This window comes from Aptenodytes patagonicus, chromosome 3 (assembly GCF_965638725.1).
Source record: "Aptenodytes patagonicus chromosome 3, bAptPat1.pri.cur, whole genome shotgun sequence".
Classification (NCBI taxonomy): Eukaryota; Metazoa; Chordata; class Aves; order Sphenisciformes; family Spheniscidae; genus Aptenodytes; species Aptenodytes patagonicus.
Genome location: NC_134951.1, coordinates 31,430,386 through 31,443,226, shown reverse-complemented (window position 1 = coordinate 31,443,226; position 12,841 = coordinate 31,430,386). Strand labels below are relative to the sequence as shown.

The following is a 12,841-nucleotide window of genomic DNA, read 5'->3' as shown; positions in this document are numbered from 1 at the left end:
GCCCAATATCAGAAAGTTCTGAGCCAGTTTAAATCCTTAGGAGCTCCCTTACCTAGCACCTGTGCATCCTTCTCTCCTGCTCAGTCTCTCCCTAATACACACAGTTCTCTGTGCCTCCAGTTGTGATTTCTGTGGATAATTTCCTGACTCTCAAATGCACCTTCCCTCATCACTCTTCATGCCATTCTCAAGTGTTCATTCATACTCAAGTAAGACCTTCTTAATCCGTTTCAAACAAAACAAGGTGTGTTAGTAAGGATCTCAGGTTAAAATTGTTTGAACTACATCAGTTCATCATATAAGCTGTTCACCTGGCTGATCTATGGGATAATAAGTGGTAGCAAGGACAGGTGGCCCAGAAGATGAGTCTATGGTCTTTCATGCCTTACCAGTAAGTGTAGATGGATCTTAGTGTCCAGACTGTAAGGCATACAAGAAGGAAATACATTTACAGTTCCAAATTGCTGTTGTGTGTCAACACTTCTATTGTAATAAACCTTGTTTTCAAACACTTTGTAACTCTGTAAGCTGTAAAACCTTTGCAGAGGAGCGCTTTTGATTTTAAAAGTGTCTGCCAAGATTAATTATACTTGCTTCCTCTCATGTGCTTCCGCAGGTGTTCATTTATTTACACATATTTGCATAATTTTTTCAAAAATAGAAAAATGCTGATTTAAAACATCTGAAGGCACTGACTGAAAACACTGCAGACAGAAAGACAGATAAGAAGAAAAAGACAGGCTTTGCACTGTGGAGCCTCTATGTATGATTCTTCTTCAAAACAACAAAGACCTGTCCATCTGTGTGCTACAAAGAAAAGAGTTTGCATACCTGTCAAGCTAAAAACAATCTACTATGTGTTGGAGAGACAATTATATGGTAATTGTTTTTGCTGCCCCTGAGACAAATCCTCATCTGTAAGAAAACCTGTACAAAACTAGTGCTTCTAAAGCTAGAAAGGCTGTACTAAAATTTGGAAAATTCGCCCCTGAGATGCAGCATGCAGTTCCCTCCCCATTCTCCTTATGAGCGTATTTCTGTTCTCTTAAATACAGTAATGCTTTGAAAGATATAATTTGGGATTGCTTTCCAATTCTTGTGCTACAGTATGTCCCAACTATTGCACTTTGCAGGATCCTTTGAGAACTCTTAAACCCTTGACATTCAGAGTGTTTGATCTTTCTGAGGAACAAGAAAGGAGAATGGCACTCTTTTCACTTATGACCATATTAGAGGAGATACAAAACCAAAACTGCAAGAAAAAAAAATATCAGAAGTGTGGGCTGAAGAATGCCTCTCCCATCTGCCCACCTACACCACCCTGAATCCTTGCTTCAGCAACTTACCCAGCAGTGCTAAGTCCTCTTCATGTGTATAAGGTACACAGAGCCACCACCAGCAAGATCTAGAGAACATTTGGAAAGCAGGCGGCAAGCTAGAGTGGCAGCTGGTGACATAGCTACATTGGAAGCTTGATATTATAGGCAAAGTTCTAGCTTCATAATTTGTATTCCAGATTTGTTTAGAGATTGTTCTAAAATTGTGGTGGTGAGGGGGTAATTTGTTTTTTCTAGGTTTTGTTTGCTTGGTTGGTTTTAATTTGTACTGACCTACTACTGAGTTATATTCCTCTCCTCCTATTTCAGGACAGGTCTTCACAGACTATGTATATATGCATGCATGTACCAGTAATGGCCATTTTTTCCTCTCATAAAAAAGTGAAACATTGCCAAAGAGGTGTGGATGTAGTATGCATATCATTTTTGTCAATGTATAGTAGCTGTCAAAACCGTCTCACATTTTCTTAGAGGGAACTTCTTTCTGTTTCTAATCATCTGTGTTCCTTTGAAGAGCAGAGTCCTTGAGGGAACCGGATTTATGTTCAAACATTTTTTCTCCTGAAACAAGATCTCTCCAGAGGTTTTTGTTGCTGTTTGGAGCTATTTTTATGTCTTGCTTTCACCACCCTGCTAGAAAGTGTGCAGTGCCATTAAGCTGTAGATTCAGTTGCTATAGGGATAATGCTTTGATTTAAATAGAAGCAGAAATATACATTAAACTTTACATTCTGGCCAGGAACAGAGCACAACTACTATGTTTTAACAAAATAAAGAGGAAATATTTGAATAATAAAGTGAAGAATTTTATGTTCAAGGGACAATAATATCCTCCATTATTTTATTTATGGCACAGAATCATACACAATAGAAAATTACATATAACAAGATGGTTTATGATGTGTTATGGCTATTGCTTGTTGCTGAAGTAAGAGAAAAAGTATGTCTTGTGTGCACTTTGAACAGAACATCAGACATAATGCTAAATGCTAAATGTAAGCATGCAGTGTCACTTTAGATACCCCTGGGTAGACCATTTGGCCTTCCGCTGCTGCTTCAGAAGAGCTTAGGACTTGCATAAATCTTCTCTCATATCTCCAAGCCTCACGTGGATTTCTTGGTACTCTGTAGCTTTCAAATAGCACTAGCCACTTAGGTTTAGGAAATTAAATCATACACGTATATGGTAGAGAGATGCCCCATAAAATGAGCGGCTCTAGTTTCATTATAAGGTTAGATTCAATTAGAACCAATTTTCAGTGCAAAGACAGAACCATTCTTTAATGAAAGGACATACTTTTATAGTTTGTAAGGGAAAAGGCATTTCTCTATTTAATTGTTGTGGTTTAGATTAGTAAAAGTCTACTTTGGGGGTGGATTTGCTGTCTAAAAATTGTCATCCAATTTGGCTTATTTAATAGGACACTTTTGCAGCATTCCATTGTTCTCTTTGTTTAAATATAGTTAATTTCCTTCCAATCTTAATTTCTTCAGACTCCATTTTACCTTCTAGCCTGAAGATAGACTGGTTTTTATCAATGCTCTAGTTTTCCACTGCCTGAATTTAAAGCCACTTTTATTTAGAGGTCTCCTTCATTGCTCAGCATCTTTCAGTTCCAATACAATACAAATTTAAGAACTATATCTAGAAATCTCCAGTAGTTTGGATAGCCTGATGTGGCCAATACAGGCCAATATGAATTTGAGATGTCCTGCAGTATCCGAGATACCCTTATGATGTTGACAAATGTGACAATTCCTTCTGCAATAATAGTTGAGTATATGCCCATCTTACATGTAGACACCTAAATTCAGGTGTCTGAATTTGCAGAGCTGAATCCCTCCTTTACTGCTATAAGATTATTTGTTTGATTTGACACCACATTTGCATAACTATAGGAAGTTGCAGGTTTGGTAACGTTGAGCATGACATTTTAAACATGATACTTATATGTTTAATGTAAGAATACTCTTTGTTTATTTTAGGAAACCACATTGGATATAAGCAAACTTTCCAATTCCTTCACAAAAATCCTTTAGGACCTTTAGTTATTTCTCTATAAGATTCAAGAAATGCTTCTGGTTTGATTAGGATTTTGTGTAGTAACATACAGACATATTGCTTACATAGTTTATAAAATGAAATTACTTTTCATGATTTTTTTAAAAAGTTGCCTGAATTTTTATATAATAAATTTCAGGGTTTGGTCCGTAATCAACACTGGCATAAACTTGTTGTCCTTACATATGTAGAAACTGTGTTACTTATTTGAGAGCTCATTTTGGCTTTGGTAAGGGACTTTGAGCTTGGAAAGCCATACTAGGAACACTGCAAGACACTGTTAAGCATTTGACAAGAAACAAACAAGAAAAAGAAAAAGACAATAAATTAAACCATACTTTAACTTCCTAAATACAAAGATTACAGAACTTGAAGTGGTATCTGAAATTTCCAGAATTGAAAGCGATCTTTTGTTGTATTTCTCTGGGAGCTATGAATTTGAGAGTTCTTGCTTCCTGAACTGGCTGACTTTGCCATGTATATGCTGTGAAATGCACCCTATTAAGAGTCCTTTCCAAACCAGGGGATTCAAGATTATCCAATTTCCTCTCAGACACATGATCAAAGTTGTATATGAAAGCCTTACTATTCTTTCTCCACCTAAAAATATGCTATAGAAAAAATAAGAGCCATTTTGGCAGTTGCTCTTGAGAAACTCAAAAGCTGGAGTATAGAAGAATCAATTTAATCCATGTTCTTCAAAAACCCTGAAAACAGGAAAGTATCTTGCAGTGAGATTTAGCTCCTAAGACACGTAGAGTCTTAGGAGCTCTTAGAGTGTCTCCAGGTGAGCTAAATGTGTAAGATCCTATCACAGTCAATGGACGTCCAGGCCTTTCCAGTTGTCTAAACATTGGCATTCTAATGGCACAGATCATAGGATACTTTTCCTGGTCTTCATAGGGCGTCCAGAAGAGCAGAAGTCTTCTGCAGTTCTTCTGTTTTATCTGCTAATTTCACACAGATCTTTCAGATGCACCATGGCATGTCAGATGGCACTAAATGCCTGCATTGAGGTAATTGAATGCAGCACCTCATCATTAGAGTCATGTATGTATTGGTTTGTGGGATGGATAGTGCTCCAGTTCCCCTGACTGTTTTAGCTGGATCACCGTTGATTAGTATATGAGCTCAGGCACCTACTCAAGGATCCCATTGCCTAAACTTGAGCATTCAGTGGTCTCTGTCAGAATCTTGTTTCCTTGGTCTCAAGCTGCCTTTCTCACATACCTCTAGGAAGGCAACTGGAGGCCATCTGGGCACCTAACGTAACATAAAATTAGGTGTCTTGATCTCAGAATGAATCTCACCTCTTATATCTAAAGAAATTCAAGGAGCATCTGGATGATGCTCTTAGTCATATGATTTAGTTTTAGGTAGTCCTGCGAGGAGCAGGGAGTTGGACTCGATGATCCTTATGGGTCCCTTCGAACCTGAGATATTCTATGATTCTAAATGGGTCTTTAAATCCCTGAGCGTCAAGGCACTAGTGATGTTGCAAGCCATTGGGTTCTCCTGGTCTGCAAAAACAGTAAGTAACCACAACCAAGAAAATATAGAGAAAACTAGACCAGCATGACAGGCCACATGATGGAAAGGATTTGAAATACTGCCTCTTCCCTTACCTCTCTAAAGATTAGGAGATTTTGGATCTAAACTTCTCAGTCCCAGTCCAACTTGCTTAGGAGTTGCATTTGGTCATAGACCTTTGCCACTGTAGGCCCCAGCAAACATAGAATCATAGAATCATAGAATCATTCAGGTTGGAAAAGACCTTTAAGATCATCAAGTCCAACCGTTAACCTAGCACTGCCAAGTCCACCACTAAACCATGTCCCTAAGTGCCACATCTACACGACTTTGAAATACTTCCAGGGATGGGCACTCAACCACTTCCCTGGGCAGCCTCTTCCAATGCTTGACAACCCTTTCAATGAAGAAATTTTTCCTAATATCCAATCTCAACCTCCCCAGGCACAACTTGAGGCCATTTCCTCTCGTCCTATCGCTAGTTACTTGGGAGAAGAGACCAACACCCACCTCACTACAACCTCCTTGCAGGTAGTTGTAGAGAGCGATGAGGTCTCCCCTCAGCCTCCTTTTCTCCAGGCTAAACAACCCCAGTTCCCTCAGCCGCTCCTCAGAAGACTTGTTCTCCAGACCCCTCACCAGCCTCATTGCCCTTCTCTGGACACGCTCCAGCACCTCAACGTCCTTCTTGTAGTGAGGGGCCCAAAACTGAACACAGTATTCGAGGTGCGGCCTCACCAGTGCCGAGGACAGGGGCACGATCACTTCCCTAGTCCTGCTGGCCACACTCTTTCTGATACAGGCCAGGATGCCATTGGCCTTCTTGGCCGCCTGGGCACACTGCCGGCTCATGTTCAGCCGGCTGTCGACCAGCACCCCCAGGTCCTTTTCCGCCAGGCAGCTTTCCAGCCACTCTTCCCCAAGCCTGTAGCGCTGCATGGGGTTGTTGTGGCCAAAGTGCAGGACCTGGCACTTGGCCTTGTTGAACCTGATACAGTTGGCCTGGGCCCATCGATCCAGCCTGTCCAGGTCCCTCTGCAGAGCCTTCCTACCCTCGAGCAGATCAACGCTCCCGCCCAACTTGGTGTCGTCTGCAAACTTACTGAGGGTGCACTCAATCCCCTCATCCAGATCATCAATAAAGATATTAAACAAGACCGGCCCCAGTACTGAGCCCTGGGGAACACCACTTGTGACCAGCCGCCAACTGGAACCAAAACTCTCTGGGCCCGGCCATCCAGCCAGTTTTTGACCCAGCGAAGAGTACGCCCATCCAAGCCATGAGCAGCCAGTTTCTCCAGGAGAATGCTGGAGAATGCTGTTCAGCTCTGTGCAAATAATTTTCAACTCATTTAAAAACCTAACTTTTATTAGGTCCTAAAAGACAAGAATGAAAAGAAACTTAAACAGACATATGCAGACACAAGCAAGGGAAAGGGGAAGAACCTTTGTGTATGCTGCCCAACAGTAGTAGCTTCAGCTCCAAACACCCTGCTTCACAGCACAAGAAATGGACATTTCTGTTTGCCACTCAGGGAGTTAAATTACTTCCCCTTCTCAGTAGCTTTCATGCATCAAAGCATAACATTTATAGCTGAGACAGAAAGCATTCTGATGGTGACTTTGATCAATTAAGGTGCTTTTGCTTTTGCAAGGTCCTGTCCTCTTTTCCCCTTCATTCCAAATAGCTGTTTATCACTCTGAAGGGCTTGTTGGCTGTGCTTTGTTTACATGTTGTTGTCTGATCTGAAGGTTTGGTGAAACAGCAGAGTTTCATAGACGACTCATTATATTTTGCCCAGAAACAGTGGGCTGATTAATGGAGAAAGCATAGCTCAATGAATTTGAAGAAAAATTCAAGATTTTGCACATATACAAAAAGACAGGGGCTAAGAATCAATCAAAATATATGAGGTTTCATTCTTAGCCTTGAGAGAGAAAACCTACAGGGAAAAATCAATAAGTGCTTTTATTCAGGGGAACAATTTTTTTATCATAAAGTGTCACTAAATTCTAAAATACAAATAGGCCTAACATATTTCATTTTAACTATTTTGGAACTTTTTCTTTTTAGTAAGGAGGGCATTTTTAACTTCAATGCCAAATGTATTTGTATTTAACAATTTCTATAGAATTCATACCAATTTTAAATTTACAGGTTAGTGTGAATTTTTTTGTTATATTCTCCTGGCCTGGATGAAAGAAAGGCATAAAGAGTAGTGGACACTAACAAGTCCAATGATTCAGTCAGTTTAGACCATTTGCTTATGGCATCGATTTACAATCAGAGATACATAACACTCACGTTGCCACCTCTTTCATGGTCAAATCCAGTTGGCGGCCGGTCACGAGCGGTGTTCCCCAGGGCTCAGTACTGGGGCCGGTCTTGTTTAATATCTTTATTGATGATCTGGATGAGGGGATTGAGTGCACCCTCAGTAAGTTTGCAGATGACACCAAGTTGGGTGGGAGCGTTGATCTGCTCGAGGGTAGGAAGGCTCTGCAGAGGGACCTGGACAGGCTGGATCGATGGGCCCAGGCCAATTGTATGAGGTTCAACAAGGCCAAGTGCCGGGTCCTGCACTTTGGCCACAACAACCCCATGCAGCGCTACAGGCTTGGGGAAGAGTGGCTGGAAAGCTGCCCAGCAGAGAAGGACCTGGGGGTGCTGGTTGACAGCCGACTGAACATGAGCCGGCAGTGTGCCCAGGCAGCCAAGAAGGCCAATGGCATCCTGGCCTGTATCAGAACTAGTGTGGCCAGCAGGAGTAGGGAAGTGATCGTGCCCCTGTCCTCGGCACTGGTGAGGCCGCACCTCGAATACTGTGTTCAGTTTTGGGCCCCTCACTACAAGAAGGACGTTGAGGTGCTGGAGCGTGTCCAGAGAAGGGCAACGAGGCTGGTGAGGGGTCTGGAGAACAAGTCTTCTGAGGAGCGGCTGAGGGAACTGGGGTTGTTTAGCCTGGAGAAGAGGAGGCTGAGGGGAGACCTCATCGCTCTCTACAACTACCTGCAAGGAGGTTGTAGCGAGGTGGGTGTTGGTCTCTTCTCCCAAGTAACTAGTGACAGGACAAGAGGAAATGGCCTCAAGTTGCGGCAGGGGAAGTTTAGATTGGATGTAAGGAAAAATTTCTTTAGTGAAAGAGTGGTTAAACATTGGAAGAGGCTGCCCAGGGAAGTGGTGGAGTCCCCATCCCTGGAGGTATTTAAAAGACGAGTAGATGAGGCACTTAGGGACATGGTTTAGTGGACATGGTGGTGTTGGGTTGACGGTTGGACTCGATGATCTTAGAGGTCTTTTCCAACCTCAATGATTCTATGATTCTATGATTCTATGAAATCCACTGTCCTCTTTTCCATCAAGTGCTTCACCAAACCTACCTCTGATGTGCCAATTAAAAGTATTTAGCAAATGAATATAATGGCTAAGTGAAAGGCAGTTGCTGACAGACTCCTATTACTAGCTAAAATTTGGAATTGTTAGCAGTACCCTTATACTGACATCTAGTTTTATTTTTATGGCTGCCCTTCACTGCTTTCCTTTCCCTTTTAATTTCCACTTTGACTCCTCCTAGTTTATGAAGCCAAGGCCTTTTTGAATTATGTGTAGAGCAAACCACAAAAAAGCCACAAGCTTCTTTTTTTTTTTTTTTTTTTTTGGCGGTTGCTAATATTGTAATGCTAATATTCAAAATAACGTTTCCTTTTAAGTATTTTTTTTTACAATAAAATAAACATATCAAAAAGTTAAATGAGAAACTTCATTACTACACTTTTCTCTTAATCATTTTGGATCAGATGACTAAATATAGGTATCCAAACTTGAAAATCTTGATTACATTGCTACTGACATGTTGATTTCTTTTGGTAATAATGTTGCATTCTTTCCTTTCTTTTACTTACCCACCATAGCTGTGACTGCCTCACTGGATGGAAAGGTGCATTTTGCACAGAAACAGTGTCAGTATGTGAACCAGAGCACAATCCTCCACATCTGTGTAAGCAAGGCGGTACCTGTGTGCCGCTGCCTAATGGCTACACATGTCACTGTCCTCTTGGAACAACCGGTACCTATTGTGAACAAGGTATGTCAAATGGATAGTACACTGTACATAGAATTATGCGATAATGCCTAGGTGAAAAACCACAGTATTTTGTAATATATCAATGAAATGTGAGATAGAGACACAAAGTACAAAATAGATTTTATTTAAGAAAGTGGTGCTCCTTTCTGTTAAAAAATTCAAGTAATTTAAAGCTATGAATTGTTAGATAGTGGTTTTTTAACACCATTTGTTCCTTCAGTTTTTTCAAATCATTCAACCAAATTCACGGACAGCGCGGTGGCGTCAGATACCAAGGGGACAGGAAGTATTGCAGAGCACTGTTATAGTGCTTAATTCAATTCCCAAGCTCACCATAATGAAGTATGTTAAGAAATACACTTAAGAGCTCAGTAGTACACTTCTGAGTACACTTCAGAAGTAGGAAGCATCTGGGACCTTATCCAATTTCTAATGGAGAGGTTCCTGTTGACTTCACCAGCTGTTGGTGAGGGATGCACTGACAATGATGATAAAAGATGCAAACATCACTGTAATAATCTTCAAGGGTTTATTCTGCCTTGGCTTTCTTCCAACATGTCACCCTCAAAATATGTCCTCAGTTTGCTGGTTTTGCATTTCTTACCCTCATGTATAGGAATCCTTTATCTGTCTGTTTTCTTCTCTGAGAGGTTGCACAAATGAATATTCAACAATGTGGGTACACAGGTGCTACAAGCTCAGGGACTTTTCCTGTAAGTGTCTGAAGTGCCTCTGTGTGCAAGGGATGTAGTACAGTCCGCACTCTCTATTCCTCAGCTCTTAGATTCAAATTAATATTGTACAAGCTTATGTTTTTCCTTTGAGAACCTCTCTTTACATCTTTTGGAGAACGCCAGTTACTGTTAAATGGCCCTCTTTTCAAACTGCCTGCCAAGGTCCAGCCTCCCCTGTTGTGCCTACAGAGCGAGTTTCAAGCACAAAACTGACAAGCTGAACTGCATTTGACCTGATTTGCAGTCATCACCCTATAGATGGATACAGTTTTAAAATCTCATTACAGAAAGCAGTTGCAATTGGTAGACTCAAATGAAAGAGAATATAGCTTCTGGAAAGCCATTGTTAAATTCCTTATTCCATGTAAGAATGTACTTGTTCTATTGTCTCTGCTGCAACAGCTTTTCAGTTCTCTTCATATGAACTTTTCAACTTTGATTTCTCATTTCAAGTGAGGTTTTCAAAAGTAATGCCATCTGGATTCAGGACACTGATCACCAGGACATGTGCTATACATAAATCAGGTAAACTGTGTTCTGGTTTCAGAATAGATTTGGATCTTCTTGTGATAGCCACTATTATCAGTACAAATAGCTTAAATCTGAGCAACCCAAAATTGTATTTCTTGTAGACTGTCATCCTTTTAGTAATTCCTCCACCTGGCAAACACATTAGAGGGTCTCTCTCTGTTTTATATAAAAGCTTTCATTTTATGAATAGGGACTACAGGTCCTGACCAAACTCTTTGCCCCGCTTTTCACCTTACTCTGGCAGAATAATGAATTATCATGAGATTTTTCAAAGCGCAGTTTGCGCTTTTAGTGGATGGCAAATTGGTAAAAAACAGCTGCTTATCAAGATTGAATATCTCATGTCTGGATTGATGGTGGTTATTGGAGCCAAAAGAAAAAGAGACAGAGAGCAATGAACAGCCCAAGGGACCAGGAGAGAACAAAGCGAAATTTAATTATGGAGACCAATGAATGTGCAAGAAAGAAGGAAAGAAGTGTGAGAAAAAGACAGAAGAGATTTATGAGGCAAAAAAGCAGAGGAAAATAACTAAGAGTAAGAGCAAAAAGGGCTTTACCAAATAATAGCAACTGGTAAATACAGTACAACAGTATGGATTGCATGAGAACAAGTCACGTGAAGTGAGTAAATGGGCAGTAGGGGTAGATCCACAATAATAAGGAAGAGTACTCTGACTACAAATGTTAAGGGTACTTAAACATAAACTGACAATAATCAAGCACTAACTTTCCTAGCAAACAGTAAAAATGTTTGTGGTTCTTTATGAACTACGTACATGAGAGATGAAGCATATGTGCAGATGAGGGTGTAACTGTTCTTGAAGAGTAATGTGATTTGTCCTGCTTAGAGCAGCGACTCAAAACACCAAGGATGCAATGACTGTCAGCACAAAGATATGTTACATTATGGTTAAGCTTTAGAAGTCAGAGCTGCACTAACAAGTGTTCAGTAGTTGGAAAACTAAGAACAAGAGTAAACCCAGGGAAAGCAAGATCAGTTAAAGAACATAGTGTGAATGGCTCATATGGCCTGAAATACACAGTGCTTACTTGGTCCACTGTCACGATGCTCATTGCCAAAGTGTAAATACTGAGCAATATTCCCAGGAGGTTGCAGTAAGATGTGTATTAAATCATATATTTTAGAGGAAATTAGAAGAAATCAACCCACTTGATGAAGAGAGGGTAGCAGTTTCAATTACTCTGCATTTCTTATAGGCCATACATGATCAATTGATACTCAGCAAGTAGTACACAGGTATTTTTTGGTCTGACACTCTCAGAGCAAATATTTCATTGTATATTTCAACCTGCCAAAGCAAGTGCCAGGACTTGCTTTCCTAGGAGAAGGATCAAGAGGTTTAGCAGGTAGGTAGCACACTGGTGACTGAAGTGCAGTAGGAAGATGCCTATGAAATTTAAAACTTACTTTGGAAAGGCACGCATCCATAAGGAGCACTAGGAAGAGAGGAGAGGGTTGGAAATTAGATCTGAATGGGTCCAAGGAGCAAAGCCTTGTCAGGCAAGGCAGAGTAATACACTAATTCTACAACAATTTAAAGTTCCACTTCTTGGGTGTACTGTGTTGTCTGAACCCATTAATGCTCATAAGACAGGATGGTTCTTCCAAGTGTATTAGGTTTCTAAAGGTAACGCTGATGTAAACAAACAAAAAAATGATTGATTTACACTGCCAGAAATAAAAGTGGTTGTAATGAAATGGGAAGGAAATGGAAAATTTATGCAGGAATCTTTTTTACTTAGTGTTAACATTGCCATCCAGACTCAGACCACTTCTAAGACTGTTCATGACACATGAAGCAGCAGATAATTCTGATCCACTGGTTTGAAAAGGTCACAACTGTAACAGTAACACAGGAAAACCAGCCCAAATCCTGAAGTGCATAAATGGCAACCAAACATTGCCAAGACCTGGCACAGTGTTAATTCTTAGTTAGCACTCCCTTAACCACAAGGATTAGGAATACAGGGGAAGTAGTTTATCTAGGTTTTTTTTAAAAGTAGTTACGTTTTCCAGGACACCAAAATATGATGTTAATAAAATCTTTTGTTCATTTGACTTAAAGTTTGCAGCTGAAGTACCAGACAACTCTAAATTGTCTTCTGATTAAGAAGTGAAACTTCAGCCCAGAGTAGCATGTAATTTAGTCTAGTTATTTCATTAACACACAACGTTCAAAACCAACAAGAGGCTCCAGCTCCCAGCACTTTGTCTGGGAGAGTCTACTGCATGGCTTTGAACACCAAATTCCAGCGTATTCCACTTGGCCCAATGAGTACCTTTGTAATTAGATATCTCAGAGGGTTTCTGAAGAGGGAGAAATCTCTAAGGACCTGGTTGTTTCAGCTCTCCTGCAAGTACACAGTAGATCTATTGGCTTCAGTGTGATTACTACTGTGAGAAAAAGTGGCCAAGATCGAGTGTCAAGGATGATTCTTCCTGGGGAAGAAGCAACAGTCTAAAACCCTTTTGCTGCAGGTAGTTTGATTTATAGGACATCATTATTATATATGTGAACACAATATCTTTTTCACAACTAG

At 40.5% G+C, this 12,841-nt stretch overlaps 1 protein-coding gene across 1 annotated transcript in view; it reads left to right on the top strand.

Annotated features, from left to right (window-relative positions):
* The window catches only part of EYS (eyes shut homolog), a 1,011,092-nt gene that overhangs the window by 976,397 nt on the left and 21,854 nt on the right, over positions 1–12,841 (top strand). The window contains exon 46 of the mRNA XM_076332996.1: positions 8,842–9,014. Coding sequence (XP_076189111.1) covers positions 8,842–9,014 — 173 coding nt within the window. The remainder of the gene's footprint in view (positions 1–8,841; positions 9,015–12,841) is intronic.